Source organism: Rana temporaria, chromosome 2 (genome assembly GCF_905171775.1).
Source record: "Rana temporaria chromosome 2, aRanTem1.1, whole genome shotgun sequence".
In the NCBI taxonomy this organism is placed as follows: domain Eukaryota; kingdom Metazoa; phylum Chordata; class Amphibia; order Anura; family Ranidae; genus Rana; species Rana temporaria.
The window spans coordinates 540,633,145-540,650,883 of record NC_053490.1 but is presented as its reverse complement, the minus strand read 5'-3'; the positions used below and the strand labels follow the sequence as shown (position 1 = coordinate 540,650,883).

Sequence of the window (17,739 nt, the reverse complement as noted above, 5' to 3'; positions counted from 1 at the left end):
TAGAATTACGCCAGTTGGATCTTAGGCTAATTTCGGCGTATCTTGCTTTCTGAATACAGAAAGTAGATACGCCGGCGCAACTTTGAATTTACGCGGCGTATCTATGGATACGCCGGCGTAAATCGCTCCTGAATCTACCCCAATATTTTATTTATTTTTTATTTTTTTCGATTTTTTTTTTTAATGATTTAACCACTTCAAAACCGCACGCCGTCATATGACGTCCAAAAAGGGGATCTCCCATCCCGGGTGTATTTTGTGCGGTGATATCTGAATGATGGGGGCACCTAGAGGCATCATTCAGATATCATTTTCTTCCTGGCGGCGATCCTGCGCACCGTAAGAACGATCATAGCGGCGGTTCCACCGCTTGATCGTTCTTATAGGCGGCAGGAGGGGACATCCCCCCCTCCCCTCCCGCCGCCATCCGGTGCTTCTCTGGACTCTTCCGTGCCATCAGGGGCCCGGAGAAAGGATTGCCGTCAGCCGGATGGGAAGAATATAGATGACTGGTGACCAGATGGTCATCAGTCATCTCTATGACCGTCGGAGGCCCGGGCGCGATGTGATGACGTCACGCCCGGGGTACCCGGAAGCAGGGCCGCTGATAAGCCAGTACAACTGGCCCTGTTGAAGCGGGCCCCGGGACAGCAGGGGCCCGGATGGCAACCCCCTTTAAAAAAAAAAAGGGCCCCAGATGACAACTCCCCTTTTTTTATTTATTTTTTATAAAAAATATATATATTTTTTTAATATATTTTTATTTTTTATCAAAGGGCCATTTTGTTTTATTTTTTTAGAGGTCCGGAGGTCCCCAGGGCCCCGGATGGCAACCCCCCTTTTTTTTATTTATTTTTTATAAAAAATATATATTTTTTCTAATATATATATTTTTTATTTTTTATTAAAAGGCCAATTTTTTTTTTCTTAGGGGTACGGGGGTCCCCAGGGCCCCCGGATGGCAACCCCCCTTTTTTCGTATCTATGCGCTTGATTCTTAGAATCAGTTACGCATTGATTTCTATCAGATCCGACCGGCGTAAGTCTCTTATGCCGTGGGATCGTAACTGCATATTTACGCTGGCTGCTAAGGGCGTGTACGCTGATTTACGCGTCAAAACATGTAAATCAGCTAGATACGCAAATTCACGAACGTACGCCCGGCCGACACGGTACAGTTCCGACGTTTACGTTAGGCTTTTCCCGGCGTAAAGTTACCCCTGCTATATGGTGGCGTACATGCGGCGTACCATGTTAAGTATGGACGTCGTTCCCGCGTAAAATTTTGAATATTTTAAGTCGTTTGCGTAACTCGTCCGTAAATAGGGGCAGGACGTCATTTACATTCACGTCAAAACCAATACGTCCTTTGGACTTTGGAGCAATGCACACTGGGATATGTCCACGGACGGCGCATGCGCCGTTCGTAAAAAAAAGTCAATCACGTCACGTCATCACAATTTGAATTAGGCGGGCTTACGCCGGCCTATTTACGCTACGCCGCCGCAACTTTCTTTTGAGAATACGGCACTTGCCTGTAAAAGTTGCGGTGGCGTAACGTAAATAGGATACGTTACGCCCGCACAAAGATATGCCGATCTACGAGAGTCTGGCCCTTAAAGCGTCGCCTATGGAGATTTTTAAGTAACGAAGTTTCGCGCCATTTCAAGAGTGTGCGCAAATACTGATTTTTACATACTTACGCCGGCCCCATTTACGCTACGCCGCCGCAACTTATGGAGCAAGTGCTTTGTGAATACTGCACTTGCTCCTGTAAGTTGCGTCGGCGTAGCGTAAATACGATACACTGCGCCGCCGTAACTAGGCGCGCAGGTACCTGAATCTGCCCCTATAACTTGTGCTAAAGTGCTCTGCAAGTGTACAACTTGCCAGTAAATATGTGCAGCAAGTAAACAAGACTCACACTGCATTTTGGGCCAGATTCACAGAATAAGTACGCCGGACGATCTGCTGATACTCCGGCGTACTTTCAAATTTGCCGCGTCGTATCTTTATTTGTAATTCACAAACAAAGATACGACGGCTTTTGGCTAAGATCCGACAGGCGTACGCCTTCGGATCTTAGGATGCAATGCTTCGGCCGCCGCTGGGTGGAGTTTGCGTCGTTTTCCAGCGTCGGCTATGCAAATGAGCTTTTACGGCGATCCACGAAGGTACGCGCGTTCGTTACGTCGTCGCTAGTCGGTTTTTCCCGTCGCAAACATAAGCCTGCTTTTTCATGGCTTACATTTAGACCAGCCATGTTAAAGTATGGGCGTCGTTCCCGCGTCGAATTTCAATTTTTTTTTTTTTTTGCGTAAGTCGTCCGGGAATACGAAACGACGTAACGCACGTCGCCGTTCAAAACATTACGTCGGGGCGACGTCATTTCGCGCAAAGCACGGCGGGAAATTTTCGCACGGAGCATGCGCAGAACGTTCGGCGCGGGAGCGCGCCTAATTTAAATGGTACACGCCCCATTTGAATTAGGCGGGCTTGCGCCGGACGGCTTTACGTTACACCGCCGTAAGTTTACACGCAAGTGCTTGGTGAATCAGGCACTTGCGCTGAAACTTGCGGCGGTGTAACGTAAAGACGATACGTTACGCCGCCGGATTTGTACATGAATTTGGCCCATTATTTTCAAAAATTCCAATCATGTAATATGTTTTTCCACTGCCTCCCCCTCCCTGATCGTCTACCTCAGGCTACATTCAGATGGACGGCCTGGGGCAGCTGCTGGCAGGAATCAGTCGATGGCCGGCACCATGGCTGCTCACACGGCTCACATGGCGATAGAGCCTCCAACCGACCAGCATTCAGCTGTAAGCTCCTCCACTTACTGCCTTGGAGCTCTGGCTGAACACACACAGGCCCCGATTCAGATAGCAGTTACGCCGTCGTATCTCTGAGTGCGCGGGGTCGTATCTATGTGCCTGATTCATAGAATCAGTTACGCATAGATTTCCCTAAGATCCGACCGGCGTAAGTGTCTTACACCGTGGTATCTTAGGCTGCATATTTACGCTGGCCGCTAGGTGGCGCTTCCGTATATTTACGCGAGGAATATGCAAATTAGGTAGATACGCCGATTCAGAAACGTACGTCCCCCCCCGGCGCATTTTTTTTATGTCGTTTACGTTCGGCTTTTTCCGGCGTAAAGTTACCCCTGCTATATGAGGCGTATCCTATGTTAAGTATGGACGTCGTTCCCGCGTCGAATTTTGAAAATTTTACGTCGTTTGCGTAAGTCGTTCGCGAATAGGGCTGTACGTAAGTAACGTTCACGTCTAAAGCATTGACGATTTGCGGCGTAATTTCGAGCATGCGCACCAGGATCCTTTCACGAACAGCGCATGCGCCGTTCATAAAAAACGTCAAATACGTGGGGTCACACTAAATTTTGATAAAACACGCCCACATCATCCACATTTGAATTAGGCGGGCTTACGCCGGACCACATACGTTACGCCGCCGTAACATAGGGTGCAAGTTCTTTCTGAATACGGAACTTGCGCCCTATTTTTACGGCGGCGTAACGTATCTGAGATACGTTACGCCCGCCGATAAATACTCCAATGTATCTGAATCCGGGCCACTGGCTTCAGCTAATTGGCCGGGTTGTAGGCGGCCGTAGCAAAAGAACGTTGCTGCATCTATTGGTGGCATTTAAGCCGCCTCTGAATGCAGCAGACTACGTGCCCCTGCCACGTGGATAAACCCTAATACCCGTTCCTGTCTAGGACTTTTATCAGTTTTCAGCACTGTGATCGTTTGACTGACAATTACTACAGTCATGCAACATTGTACAGGGGAACCCTCAGTTTACGAGTAACGCGGTTAACGAGCATTTTGAAAGATGACTCGGTTTGCGAGTGTTGTCTCGCAAAACGAGCAGAATTCAAGCTTCTGGGGCGTGCAGTAACGCATTTGGCCTGAAGTGCGGGGGCGCCGGAGCCGATCGGAGGCGTTCGGAAATACTCAGTTCCTGGGTGTTTCCGAAGCCTTTACAAGGGTTTCCGAGGTCAGCTGAGCTGTCCCCGGGCCTTTCCGAGTGTTCCCGAGGCTCTCCGGCGCCCCAACCACCTCTGGCCACATGCGGTATTGCATGCCATTGAAGTCAATGCGGAACAAATTATTTTCGTTTCCATTGACTTCTATGGGGAAACTCGCTTTGATATGCGAGTGCTTTGGATTACGAGCATTCTCCTGGAACGGATTATTTTCGTAATCCGAGGTTCCACTGTATATAATTTTTTTTTTTTTTTATATATATTATTTTTTTGGGACAGACAGAATTTTTCTGTGGCATTTAAAGGGGCTGTAAAGACAGAAGGTGCTTTCTATGCATTAAGATAAAAAGCCTTCTGTGTGCAGCAGCCCCCCAACCCCCCCCATACTTACCTGAGCCCCATCTCTCTCCAACGATGTTACAGGAGTGTCTCAGCTGCCCGGGACTCCCCTCCTCATTGGCTGAGACAGCATCATGGCACAATTGGCTCCCGCTGCTGTCAATCAAAGTCATTCAGTCAATGAGGAGAGAAAGAAGAGGGGGCCGGGCTGTGGCTCCGTGTCTAAATGAACACAGGGGGCAGCGGCTCGACTCGGGTGCCCCCATAACAAGCTGCTTGCTGTGGGGGGGGGGGCGCTCAACAGGAGGGAGGCGCCAGAAGTACCAAAGAGGGACCTGAGAAGAGAAGGATCGGGGCTGCTCTGTGCAAATCCCCTGCAACAGAGCAGGTAAGTATAACATGTTTATTATTTTTAACTAAAAAAAAATGAGACTTTCTATAAAAAAAAAAAAAAAGATTTTACAAACTGTTTAAGCACTTAAGACCCGGACCAATATGCAGGTTAAGGACCTTGCCCCTTTGTTGCGATTCGGCACTGCGTCGCTTTAACTGACAATTGCGCGGTCGTGCGACGTGGCTCCCAAACAAAATTGGCGTCCTTTTTTTCCCCCCACAAATAGAGCTTTCTTTTGGTGGTATTTGATCACCTCTGCGGGTTTTATTTTTTGCGCTATAAATAAAAATAGAGCGACAATTTTGAAAAAAAAAACAATATTTTTTACTTTTTGCTATAATAAATATCCCCCAAAAAAAGATATACAAAAAAAAACATTTTTTTTCCTCAGTTTAGGCCGATACGTATTCTTCTACATATTTTTGGTAAAAAAAAATCGCAATAAGCGTTTATCGGTTGGTTTGCACAAAATTTATAGCGTTTACAAAATAGGGGATAGTTTTATGGCATTTTTATTACTTTTTTTTTATTTTTTTTACTACTAATGGCGGCGATCAGCGATTTTTTTTTTTTCATGACTGCGACATTATGGCGGACACATCGGACAATTTTGACACATTTTTGGGACCATTGTCATTTTCACAGCAAAAAATGCTATAAAAATGTTCTGATTACTGTGAAAATGACAATGGCAGTGAAAGGGGTTAACCACTAGGTGGCGCTAAGGGGTTAACTGTGCCCTAGAGAGTGATTTCTTACTGTAGGGGGGGGCGTGGCTGTAGGTGTGACGTCACTGATCGTCGTTCCCTATGACAGGGAACAGACGATCGGTGACAGTGCCACAGTGAAGAACGGGGAAGGTGTGCTTACACTTACCTCTCCCCGTTCTTCAGCTCCTGTGACCCGATCGCGGGACACCGGCAGCGATTGGGTCCCGCAGGCGCGGTCACGGAGCTTCGGACCGGGTGGCGAGCACGCCGACGGCGGTGCGCTTGCGACCCGCGGCTGGGCTCTTAAAGAGGACGTATATATACGTCCATGTGCCCAGCCATGCCAATTCTGCTGACGTATATAGTCGTGCGGCGGTCCTTAAGTGGTTAATAACCACTGTGTTTTTTCTTTTATTATTTTTAATAAATATGAAAAAAAATAACTCAAATTTGGGATTGCTTACATTCGCCTATCATTTCCTTGTGTGGCCAGTGTCACACAAAAAACAACCCTCTCCCGTAATAATAATAAAAATCCTGTTTCTTTTTTTTTTTCTGAGCGCATGCTCAGAATCACGTCGAATTTACTCCCTAAGATACGCCGGGTCCATTCATGCGACGTGAACGTAACCTACGCCCAGCCCCATTCACGTACGACTTAGGTAAACGACGTAAAATACGATGGCTGTTCCGACGTTTCCGACGTCCATACCTTTGCATTACTTGCGCCTCATATAGCAGGGGTAACTTTACGCCGGACGTAAGCCTTACGTAAACGGCGTAGCTTACTGCGACGGGCGCAAGTACGTTCGTGAATCGGCGTATCTAGGTCATTTGCATACTCGACGTGTAAATCTACGGAAGCGCCCCTTGCGGCCAGCGTAAATATGCACCCAAGATACGACGGCGTAGGAGACTTACGTCGGTCGTATCTTGGCAAAATTCAGGCGTATCTGCTTTCCAGAATACGCGTATAGATACGACGGCGCACATTTGGACTTACGACGGCGTATCTGGAGAAACGTCGTTGTAAGTCCTTTCTGAATCCGGCCCGAAGTTTTTAACTCAAAGAAAAAAAAATCTGATTTACTTTTTCGAACTACATGCGGTACTTCAAGAGTTACTACGCTCAGGTGTGAACAGGCACAACGGGAAACCATGGTATTTAAGATGTTGGGCATTTTGGAGCTGGAGCATGGAGGTGTGAACGGGCGAAATGTTTGTAAACACTAGCACTGTTTACACTTGTGATGGCTGTCATTGGTTCACAACAATCACAAGGTACAGAGCCACTCTGATTGGCTCTGTACATTGCACCTGTGATCTAAGCCGCCCAATAACAGCTGACTTTTTTTTTCTTTACTGTATTGAGATGTTCATTGGGGAACACTCACAGAATTCTCAAAGTTTACTCCATCTGCCTATTAGGTTGCAACATCACAGGGGGGAAAAGCTACAGTTCATTTAATTAGTTACTTCTCCCCATAATAAAAAAAAAGTAACAAGGCTTGGAGCTTGCAGCTATGGGGGTGGAAACAGAGATCCACCTAAATTTTGCTCACTTGGCACCCATTCCATTCATAAAAAGTAGAGCTGCGCGATTAATCGTTAAAAAAAAAAAATCGCTATCTTGATTCAACTTCCCTCACGATCTTAATCCAGCATTTCCACGATTCATGTAATCTACTCACAGCTGGCACAGTTTATCACAACATTGCTCAGGGCTGAGATAAAATGAAACATTGTACCATTTGGTTCTAAAAATTTAGATCAAAGGGATGAACTTCGGTCTGTAAATTAGGTCAGTTTAACCACTTAAGGACCAGGCCTTTTTTTGACATTTGTTGCTTACAAGTTAAAATCAGTATTTTTTGCTAGAAAATTACTTGGAACCCTCAAACATAATATATATATATATATATATATATATATATATATATATATATATATATATATATATATATATATACATACACAGTGGAACCTCGGTTTAAGAGCAACTTAGTTTGAGAGCATTTTGATTTGCGAGCAACTTTTTTTTTTTTAATTCTGACTCGGTTGGCAAGACGAGCAGAATTCAAGCTAAATAGGCCTGCAGTACCTCATTTGGCCTGAGGTACAGGGGGCGCAGAAGCCGAGCAGAGACAAAAATAGGCCTGCAGTACCTCATTTGGCCTGAGGTAGGGGGGTGCAGGAACCCGAGAAAAGCCGGACATTGGCCTGCAGTACCTCAGTTAGCCTGAGGTACGGGGACGCAGGAAACCAGCCGAACTGTCCTCTGGCCTTTTCGGCCATTTTTGGTGCTCTTTGGCGCCCCCCACCTCTGGCCGCATTCGGTATTGCATCCCATTGAAGTCAATGCGGAACAAATTATTTTTGTTTCCATCGACCTCAATGGGAAAACTCGCTTTGATATGAGAGTACTTTGGGTTACGAGCATACGAGCATACTCCTGGAACGGATTATGCTCATAATCCGAGGTTCAAGTGTATATGTATCAGCAGAGACCCTAGAGAATAAAATGGAGATTGTTTCAATATTTTATGTCACACTGTATTTGCGCAGCGGTATTTCAAACGCAATTTTTGGGGAAAGAATACACTTTAATGAATTTAAAAAAAAGGTAAACAGTAAAGTCAGCCCAATTTTCTCTCGCAAGAGAATCGTGATCTATATTCTAAGCAAAAAACCTTTTATTCTCTTCAATGAATTCAAGGCCCTCTGCGATTGGAAGAGGCGGAGATGAACGTCACAATTTCCCCTCCTCCAATCACAGAGCCCCTTACTTTCATTGAAGAGTACAGTGGAACCACGGATTGCGAGTAATGCGTTTAAGGGACGTTTCGCAATACGAGCGCTATATTTTGAAAAATCCTGATTCGGTTTGTGAGTGTTGTCTTGCAAAACGAGCAGGATTCAGGCCAAAGCGGTGTGCAGTACAACGTTTGGCCTGAGGTGGTTCGGAGCTGTTTGGAAATGCTCGGAAAGACTTTCCAAGGTTTGTCGGGGTCAGCCAAGCTGTCCTCGGCCCTTTCTGGCTGTTTCCCGAGGCTCTCCGGCGCCCCCCTCGCCTCTGGCCACATGTGGTGTTGCATCTCATTGAAGTCAATGCGGAACAAATTATTTTAGTTTCCATTGACTTTAATGGGAAAACTTACTTTGATATGCGAGTGCTTTGGATTACGAGCATTCTCCTGGAACGGATTATCCTCGTAATCCAAGGTTCCACTGTACGTGAGACTTTTCACGAATGGAAGAGGTGCCAAGCAAGCGCCCCATAGTGATCACTGTTCTGTAGTAGGAGGTACAAATCTCAGCAATTTCGGCGCAGACAGGAGATTGCTGCTGCAAAAGTAAGAGGTGCAACAGATGCTGCAGCGGCCAGAGATGGGGCGCGCTATGTTGGCGCGATCAAATTTTTACCGTACAATTGGCCATACATCAAGTTTTGTTTTTGTTGTTATGTTTGGTCACGTGAACGCTAATTCTCCCCCGATTCTTTTCCTCGGTCAGGGATGGGCGACGCTTTCCTCATAGCTGGACGTCGGTGAAGGAAGTGACATCATTGGACTGAGTTTTGTCAGAGCTCAAAGAAGGAGCTCCGACCCGCAGAGACTTAGAATACAGCGGCACAGCTTTTGGGTACCGACAACGTAAGGGGGATCAGCCAATCCCCGTTGTCGGCCCGGGACAGGAAGTGAAACTTGTAATAAAGAAAGCGGCGGGTAAGCCAGGTAATTTATCCAAAATAAAGGTACACTGAGGTGAGCTGTAGCCTATTTTTTTAAATTTTTGCTTGGAAAGTCAATTTAATGTTTTTATCCACTGAATATATTTATAAAAAATAATAATAATAATAATAATAATTTGTATCGCTTCCTTTCATTGAAATTGCATGCAAATAATTTTGTGTGAATAGAGCAAAATTGAATATTCTGAAATTCCAATGTGTGAATGTAGAAAATACCACTTTATGGTCACTAGATGGCGCTGAGGTTTAGACTTTTTTTCCTATTATATTTTGTGCCATCTAGTGGCCATGATTTTCCGCATTCACGCCTTCGATTTGCAGAGAACATTCGACTTTGCACAGAATGAATTTACATGCAGTCCTGATGGACAGACAGCTATGAATTTTTGTTTTATTATTACACCTTTATGTGTTCACCAAAAACTTGTATTTCAAATGTTTTTATCTAGACTCAGGTACCATCCACATGCCTGAACTAGTGGCTTGGTGGTGGTCTCCTGTATCATCATATGGACATTTTCTGTTGATTTTAAGCTTTTTTGTGTGCATTATTACGCGCGTAGACGTGCATTTTTTTAAGTGTTTTGCAACCATTCTGGAAAAGAAGTACAGAAGGGTTAATCAGAAGAAGAATGGTTGAGATTCAAGCCGGGGTCGGTTTCAGTCTGGCAGTACAAAAGGGGCAAAGAAGTAGAATGGTCAAGGTACAAATCCGAGGTCAAAGGCAAGCAAAAATCAAGAGTAGTCAAATAGGTTTCCAGGTCACAATAAGCTCAGACATGTCACACACTAGCACAGGAACAAGGGGGACTGAAGATAATCCAGTAATTTGGCAGTGTAACGGTCAGGGGTTAACACCGTTTACGATATTCCATTCCACCAACCCAAGAAAGCTTATCCGACACTCCAACAATCCAACAGACACGATCCATTAGAATTCCCAGAAGGACGAGACACACACAGCTCTGTCTCTGGTTCAAAAACGAATAAATGCTTTAATGGTAACTCAGCCTTGTTATATACAGTTACAAAGCATGCTACAGTAATCACAGGGACAATGAAACTCTCCAACCAAAACATCACACAATGGGTGCTTAAGGAGTTCCCCCTCAATTCACATTCTTTTAGATAATGACATTCAGGTGAGTTAATTACCACTCATTACCCAGACGGTCTGGCTCTGCGACAAGTTAGCCTCACCTGTTACACAAAACACATTCCTTTACTAAACATAATTGACATGCTAATTCCCTACCCCTGAAAGGTCAGACTTTCTGGCACCGAATCTAGAGGAGTTAATTACTACAGCTGACAAGTCACATTCCACATCTATTATCAATAGTATCTTCACACAAAACAATGTCATTAGCATACACATTGAAAGCTCTTAGGAGCAGACTTAATTAGCATCTCAACAGTCTATGTTACACATTAAATGAGACTCTATTGACCTGTTGTGGTAAGAATAAACCACCTGTAATATGTCAATATATCCTGCAATACATGAATTATCATTAATGTCCCATCTCATGTAATTCATGATATCATTTCTCAGTCATCCTATAACCCTAGACCCAAGAATCATTAGTGAAGCTGGCACAGGAGTACCCCACATCCTTCAAAAGTCTCTGGGTATCACGGGCCATTCCGTTACAGGCAGTGTCTGGGCTGGGCTTATATAGGGAAGTTTGAGGTCACTTCCTGTGTGCCTCCTGGGCATTTTCCTGCCTTTTTTCCATCAGGTTGAGGTCACTTCATGTGCTTCTCCTAGGCATTTTCCCACCTTTTTTTCCATCAGGTTGAGGTCACTTCCTGTGTGCCTCCTGGGTATTTTCCGTTTTTTTTCCATCAGGTTGAGGTCACTTCCTGTGTGCCTCCTGGGCATTTTCCCACCTTTTTTTCATCAGGTTGAGGTCACTTCCTGTGCTCCTCCTGGGCATTTTCCCACCTTTTTTCCATCAGGTTGAAGTCACTTCCTGTGCTCCTCCTGGGTATTTTCCCACCTTTTTTCCATCAGGTTGAGGTATTTTCCTGTGCTCCTCCTGGGTATTTTCCGTCTTTTTTCCATCGGGTTGAGGTCAATTCCTGTGTGCCTCCTGAGCATTTTCCTGCCTATTTCCATCAGGTCTTCTGCACAGGTGTAGGTTGGCGCACTGATGTGTCTTTGGCACATGCTCAGTTGGCAACGCGCCATTGGTGCATGCGTAGTAAGCCCTGGACTCTTACATGGAGACAATGGTGATCCCAAAGCGGAGCCATGTTCCTTCCTGTAGAAGTTATCCTTGTACATGAAGTAGGTGGTGTTGAGGAAAAGGTCCAACAAGGAAAATATTTGGTCTGGCTCGAGTTCTGTTTAGCTGTCAAGGGTCATTTCTACTTTCATATATTTCCTTACATCCTCAATAGTCAGTATACAGGTGAAATGTCATGTGACATCATAGAAAACCTTTGTTTGTTTTGGCTGTAAAGTTTTCCTCTCCACTTCCTCCATGTACAGGTTAACTACAGTGGGAGACAATGGTGATCCTTTAGCACAGCCATGTAGCTATTGTAGATGTTATCCTTGTATATGAAGTAGTTGTCAGGGCTGGGCTCAGCCCTTCCTTCTCCGAGCTGGCCGCTCAGCTGCCGGCTAATTGCCACCTTGTATATCTCCACAGGGACTCACCTGTTGATGATATCCTGCTCATCAGTCCTGCCTACTTAGGCCGTCCAGCTCAGATGATCTCTGCCTTCGCCTTGGTCAACATCACAGAGACTATCCCCTGTGTTTCTGTTAAAGACTTACTTGGCTGACATCCCTTCTGCCTCCAGATCCCGCTTGCTGTTCCACTACGCTGATTCCTGGCTTCCTGACTTTCTGGCTTGTCTGACTATCCGTTCCGGTTACCGAACTTTGGCTTTATTTTGACTACGTTTGTTCTACTTACTTTTATTATTAAACAAGTGTGATTTTTACTGTACTTCTGTCTCGGTCTGATTCATGGTTTCTGACAGTAGTTGGTGTTGAGGCAAAGGTCCTGGGACATACTTGGTCTGGCTGAAGTTATATTCAACTGTCATGGGTCTTCTCTGGTTTTAGATGTTATCTTACATTCTTAATTGTCTCAGCAGTCAGTATACAGGTGAAAAGTGATGACATCATAGGACATCATTGTCTCTTCTGGTTGTAAGGCTTTCCACTCCACTCTTTCCATGTACAAGTTATCTCCAGTAGTAGACAATGGTGGTCCCATAGCTCCCACGTTCCTCTCTGTAGAACCTATCCTTGTACGTGAAGTAGGTGGTGTTTAGGAAAAGGTCCAACAAAGAACATACTTGGCCTGGCTTGAGTTTTGTCCAGCTGTAATGGGTCTTCTCTGGTTTTGGATGTTTCCTTAATTCCTTGATAGCCTCTGCAGTTGGTATACAGATGGGAAGCAATGTAGGACATTGTAGGACACCATTGTCTCTTCTGGCTGTAAGGTTTTCTTCTCCACTTTTCCCATGTACATTTTAGCTGCAATAGGAGACAATAGTAATCCCATAGTACAGCCATGATCCTTGTGCCAGACTGTAGATATTATCCTTGTACATTTGGCCTGTCTTGATCTCAGTTCAGCTATCAAGGGCCATATCTAGTTTCAGATATTTCCTTACATCTGAATAGCCTCTGCAGTATGTATACTGGTGAAAAGGGCCGCGACATCAAAGGACACCATTGTAGTTAAGGCCATGTACAGACTAGCTACAGTGGGACACAATTGCGATCCCATAGCAATGTACCTGTTTGTAAACCTTACCTTTGTACATAAAGTAGGTAGTTTCAAGGTAGAGGTCCAACAAGGAATATATTTGGTCTATTCGGTTGTCAGGGGTCATATCTAGTTAGGATATTTCCTTACATCCTCAATAGCCTTCACAGTTAGTATACAGGTGAAAAGTGATGTGACATCATATGACCCCATTGTCTCTTTTGCTTGTAAGGATTTCAAGGGTCTTATCTACAGTATTTTCCGATAAATCCCCCTCAATAGCCTCTGCAGTTGGTATACAAATGTGTAAATTGATTTGACACCATAGAACACCAATGTGTCTTCTGGCTGTAGGTCTTCTTCTCCACTTCCTCCATGTACACGTTCGCTACGGGTGTGGCAATGGATCATCCCTTAAAACAGCCATGTTCCTGTCTGTAGAAGGTATCATTGTATGTGAAGTAGATGGCGTTGAGGCAAAGGTCTAACAAGGAACATTCTTGGTCTGGCTTGAATGCTGTTCATCAGTCATGGGTCTTCTCTGATTTCAGATGTCTCTTCTGTGTAGGCCTTCTTCTCCACTTCTTCCATGTACTGATTAGCTTTGGGTGGGTCTCTTAGCACTCTCCTTTATAAATGCTGGCCACCAGCACTTGCCCCAGCCCACTTTATATCCCAAACTGGGTCAGCTGTCACTTCAACAGCTCCCCCTTGCATTTATTCCCTTAACCTTTTTTACCTAATTATGGTTATTATGGGTGTTTTTTTTAATAGGCTTTTTGCTCCTCCATCAGCCTGAGGGGCGTTCACTCTGTGGCTCCTTGCAAGCTCTCCGGGGTGGGCCATCCGCTGTTCGGGGGACGGGGGCAGCCTGGGCCCCTCCGGTCTATCCTTTTGGCTTCACACACTATCTATTCCTTGCTTCAGCGGTAACTATAAAAAGATTATTATGGTTAATCTAATATGATGTATGTTGACTATGTCCTCTCATCTAATTTTTGAATCCATGTAACTACTATTTTTTTGAAACTTCTGTCCCCCTGAAGAGACCCAATTGGTCGAAACGCGTCGGGGCTCAACATGTATACTACATGCAATCTTGATATGTACTCAAATCCATGTTTACTGCAATAAGGAATGTCATATTTAACCTGTATAACTGCTATCACCTTTGTAATCCTCATTTTACTATTTTTGGTATCCGAGATCCTCGGTAATAAATACTATTTTATACAACCTTTAATTATTTCCAACTTGTCTACATTGCTGCCTAAAAGTCCCAACCGGGGAACCTTTTTTCTTTTCTTCTTTTTTTTTCTTAGCACAGCCATGTCTGTAGATGATATCCTTATTAGGTTAGCTACTGTAGTAGACAATGGTGACCCCAAAGCTCCCTTATTCCACTATCTGTAGAAGTTATCATTGTACATGAAGTAGGTGGTGTTGAGACAAATGTCCAACAAGGAACATACTTGGTCTGGCATGATGTCTATTTATCTTTCTTGCGTCTTCTCTGGTTTCAGATGTTTTCTTACCTCCTCGACAGCCTCTGCAGTCTGCATACAGGTTAAAAGTAATGTGACCATTGGCCTTTGTGACCAAACACCATTGTCTCTTTTGTCCGTAAGGCTTTCCTCTCCATTTTCCTACTTGTACACGTTAGCTATAGTCAGGGACAATGGTGGTCCCATAACACCTCTTTGTCTGTAGACATTATCCTTGTACATAAAGTAGGTGGTTTCAAGATGGAGGTCCAACAAGGAACATACCCCGTCTAGCTTGAGTTCTATTCATCTGTCAGAGGGTCGTTTCTGGTTTCAGATTTTCTTACATCCTCAATATCCTTCACAGTTGGTATACAGGTGATGTGACATTATAGAGCACCATTGTCTCTTCCACCTGTAAGGTTTTGCTCTCTACTTCCTTAATGTATAAGTTAGATATAATGGGATACAATGGTGATCACATAGCCTATCCAAGTTCCTGTCTACAAAAGTTATCCTTGTACATGAAGTAGGTGGTGTTGAGGCAAAAGTCCAACAAGGAGCATACTTGGTCTGGCTTGAGTTCTGTTAGGCTTGAGTTCTGTTCATCTGCCATGAGTCTTCTCTGGTTTCAGATGTTTTCTTACATCCTCAATAGCCTCAGCAGCTGGTTTACAGTTGAAAGGTGATGTGACATCATAGGACACCATTGTCTCTTCTGCCTGTGAGGCTTTCAATGGTCTTCTCTAGTTTCAGATGCTTCCTTGCATCCATAATAGCCTCTAAAGTTGGTATACAATTGAAAAATGATTTGACTTCATAGAACACCATTGTCTGTTCTGGCTGTAGGCCTTCTTCTCCACTTCCTTCATGTACAGGTTAGCTACTGGGTATGGCAATGGGCAATCAATTAACACAGCCATGTTCCTGTCTGTAGAAGATATTCTTGTATTTAAAGCAGGTGGTGTTGGGAAAAAGGTCCAACAAAGAACATACTTGGTCTGGCTTGAGTTCTGTTCATCTGTCATGGGTCTTCTCTGGTTTCAGATTTTCTTACATCTTCAATATCCTTTGCAGTGGTATACAGGTGAGAAGTGATGTGGCATTGTAGGACGCCATTGTCTCTTCTGCCTAATAAGGCTTCTGTCTCCATATTCCTCCATGTACAGGTTAGCTACAGCGGGAGACAATGGTGATCCCATAGTACAGCCAAGTACCTGTTTGTAGATGTTATCCTTGTACACAAAGTAGGTGGTGTGAAGGCAAAGGTCCTGCAAAGAACGTATTTGGTCTTGCTTGAGTTCTGTTCAGCTATCAATCTGGTTCCATGTTTCCATAAAGTGATTGTAAAGGCAGAAGGTGCATTCTATGCATTAAGATAAAAAGTCTTTTGTGTGCAGCAGCCCCCCAACCCCCCTAATGCTTACCTGAGCCCCATCTCTTCCAGCAATGTCCATGAGTCCCTTGACCGTCCACAGCACCGGCGCCATTGGCTCCCGCTGCTGTCAATCAAAGTTAGTTAGTCAATCAGGAGAGAGAGGGGGTGTGCCGAACCAAAGCTCTGTGTCTGAATGGACACATGGAACTGCAGCTCGGCTCGGCTGCTCCCATAACAAGCTGCTTGCTGTGGGGGCACTAGACAGGAGGGAGGGGCCAGGAGCAGGAAAGAGGGACCCCGAGAAGAGGAGAATCAGGGCCACTCTGTGCAAAACTACTGCGCAGAACAGGTAAGTATAACATGTTTGTTATTTTAAAAAAAACAAAGCTTTACAATCACTTCAAGTTCTCAGTAGCCTCTGCAGTCGGTATACCGGTAAAAAGTTATTAAACATCATAGGACACCATTGTCTCTTCTAGCCGTACCAAGGTGGTTCTCAAACCCTCACACCTCCCATCATGTTCTTGGACTACTAACATCTGCCTAGACACAACTTCTTAAAGATTAAAGGAAGAAATCAAGTTAAAGCGGACTTCCACCCAAAAGTGGAACTTCTGCTTAATCCACTCCTCGCCCCCTTACATGCCACATTTGGCATGTATTTTTTGGGGGGGGGGGAGTGGGGGCTCCAGTAGGAGTGGGACTTCCTGTCCCACTTCCTCCTTCCACCCAGGGACCGCTTAGGCGACTCGTCATATTGGCTAACGCGGCCCCTCCATGATTTTTTTCTTTATCTCTACACAGGTGAGATCCAAGTGACCTCCATTGCCTATGACACTGCACATCTTCCATGTTCGTTTCATTTTATACAAGGATTGGAACACCTACTCGTTGTCTGGGAGATGGAAAAAGATGGAAAAAGCATGCAGGTCTACAAGTCTGTGAATGGTCAGAATGACCTTTCCAATCAGGATTCTCAATTCAGAGGACGCACAGTTTTTTCAGGAGACATCTCACAGGGGAAGCTGGACCTGACCCTGGTGGGAGTCACCCGGAACGATGACGCGATTTATTACTGCCGAGCTGCCAATAAAATAAATCATGGAGACAATGTGGTGGTATTATCGGTCATCGGTAAGTTCTTTCTCTGTACGTTTTGTGATATTAGATTTGCCCAAAAATATTGAGATCTTCCAGGTATGGCCATTGTGCCAGGCGGGGCATCACACTCATGACTGTTCTGGTTTCCTTATTCACTAATTCTCTTTCTTTTTCTCTTCATCTTTCTCTTCCTAATTCCCTTTCTCTTCCCTAATTCCCTTCCTCTTCCCTAATTATTGTTCTCTTTCCTAATTCTCTTCCTTTTCCCTAATTCTTGTTCTCTTTCCTAATTCTCTTCCTCTTCCCTAATTCTTGTTCTCTTTCCTAATTCTCTTTCACTTCATTTTCCCTAATTCTTGTTCTCTTTCCTAATTCTCTTCCTCTTCCCTAATTCTTGTTCTCTTTCCTAATTCTCTTTCACTTCATTTTCCCTAATTCTTGTTCTCTTTCCTAATCCTCTTCCTCTTCCTCTTCCCTAATTCTTGTTCTCTTTCCTAATTCTCTTCCTCTTCCCTAATTCTTGTTCTCTTTTCTAATTCACTTCATCTTTCTCTTTCCTAATTCTCTTCGTCTTTCTCTTTCTCTTTCCTAATTCCTAATCGTCTTTCTCTTTCTCTTCCCTAATTCTCTTTCTCTTCCCTAATTCTCTTTCTCTTTCCTAATTATTTTCCTCTTCCCTAACTATTTTCCTCTTCCTCTTCCCTGATTCTCTTTCTCTTGCCTAATCCTCTTTTTCTTTATCTTTCTCTCTTCCTAATTCTCTTTCTCTTTCCTAATTCTCGTTCTCTTCCCTAATTCTCGTTCTCTTTCCTAATTCTCTTTCTCCTTCTCTTCC

The 17,739-nt window shown here is 44.4% G+C and overlaps 1 protein-coding gene across 3 annotated transcripts in view; it reads left to right on the top strand.

Moving 5' to 3' along the window:
* The window catches only part of LOC120928128, a 61,136-nt gene that overhangs the window by 1,219 nt on the left and 42,178 nt on the right, over positions 1–17,739 (top strand). For 2 of the 3 annotated variants that reach the window (XM_040339242.1, XM_040339241.1), the window contains exon 2: positions 16,608–16,937. In XM_040339242.1, coding sequence (XP_040195176.1) covers positions 16,608–16,937 — 330 coding nt within the window. Of the gene's footprint in view, positions 1–8,969; positions 9,191–16,607; positions 16,938–17,739 lie in introns of all 3 variants that reach the window. The other variant, XM_040339243.1, reaches the window with a different exon arrangement.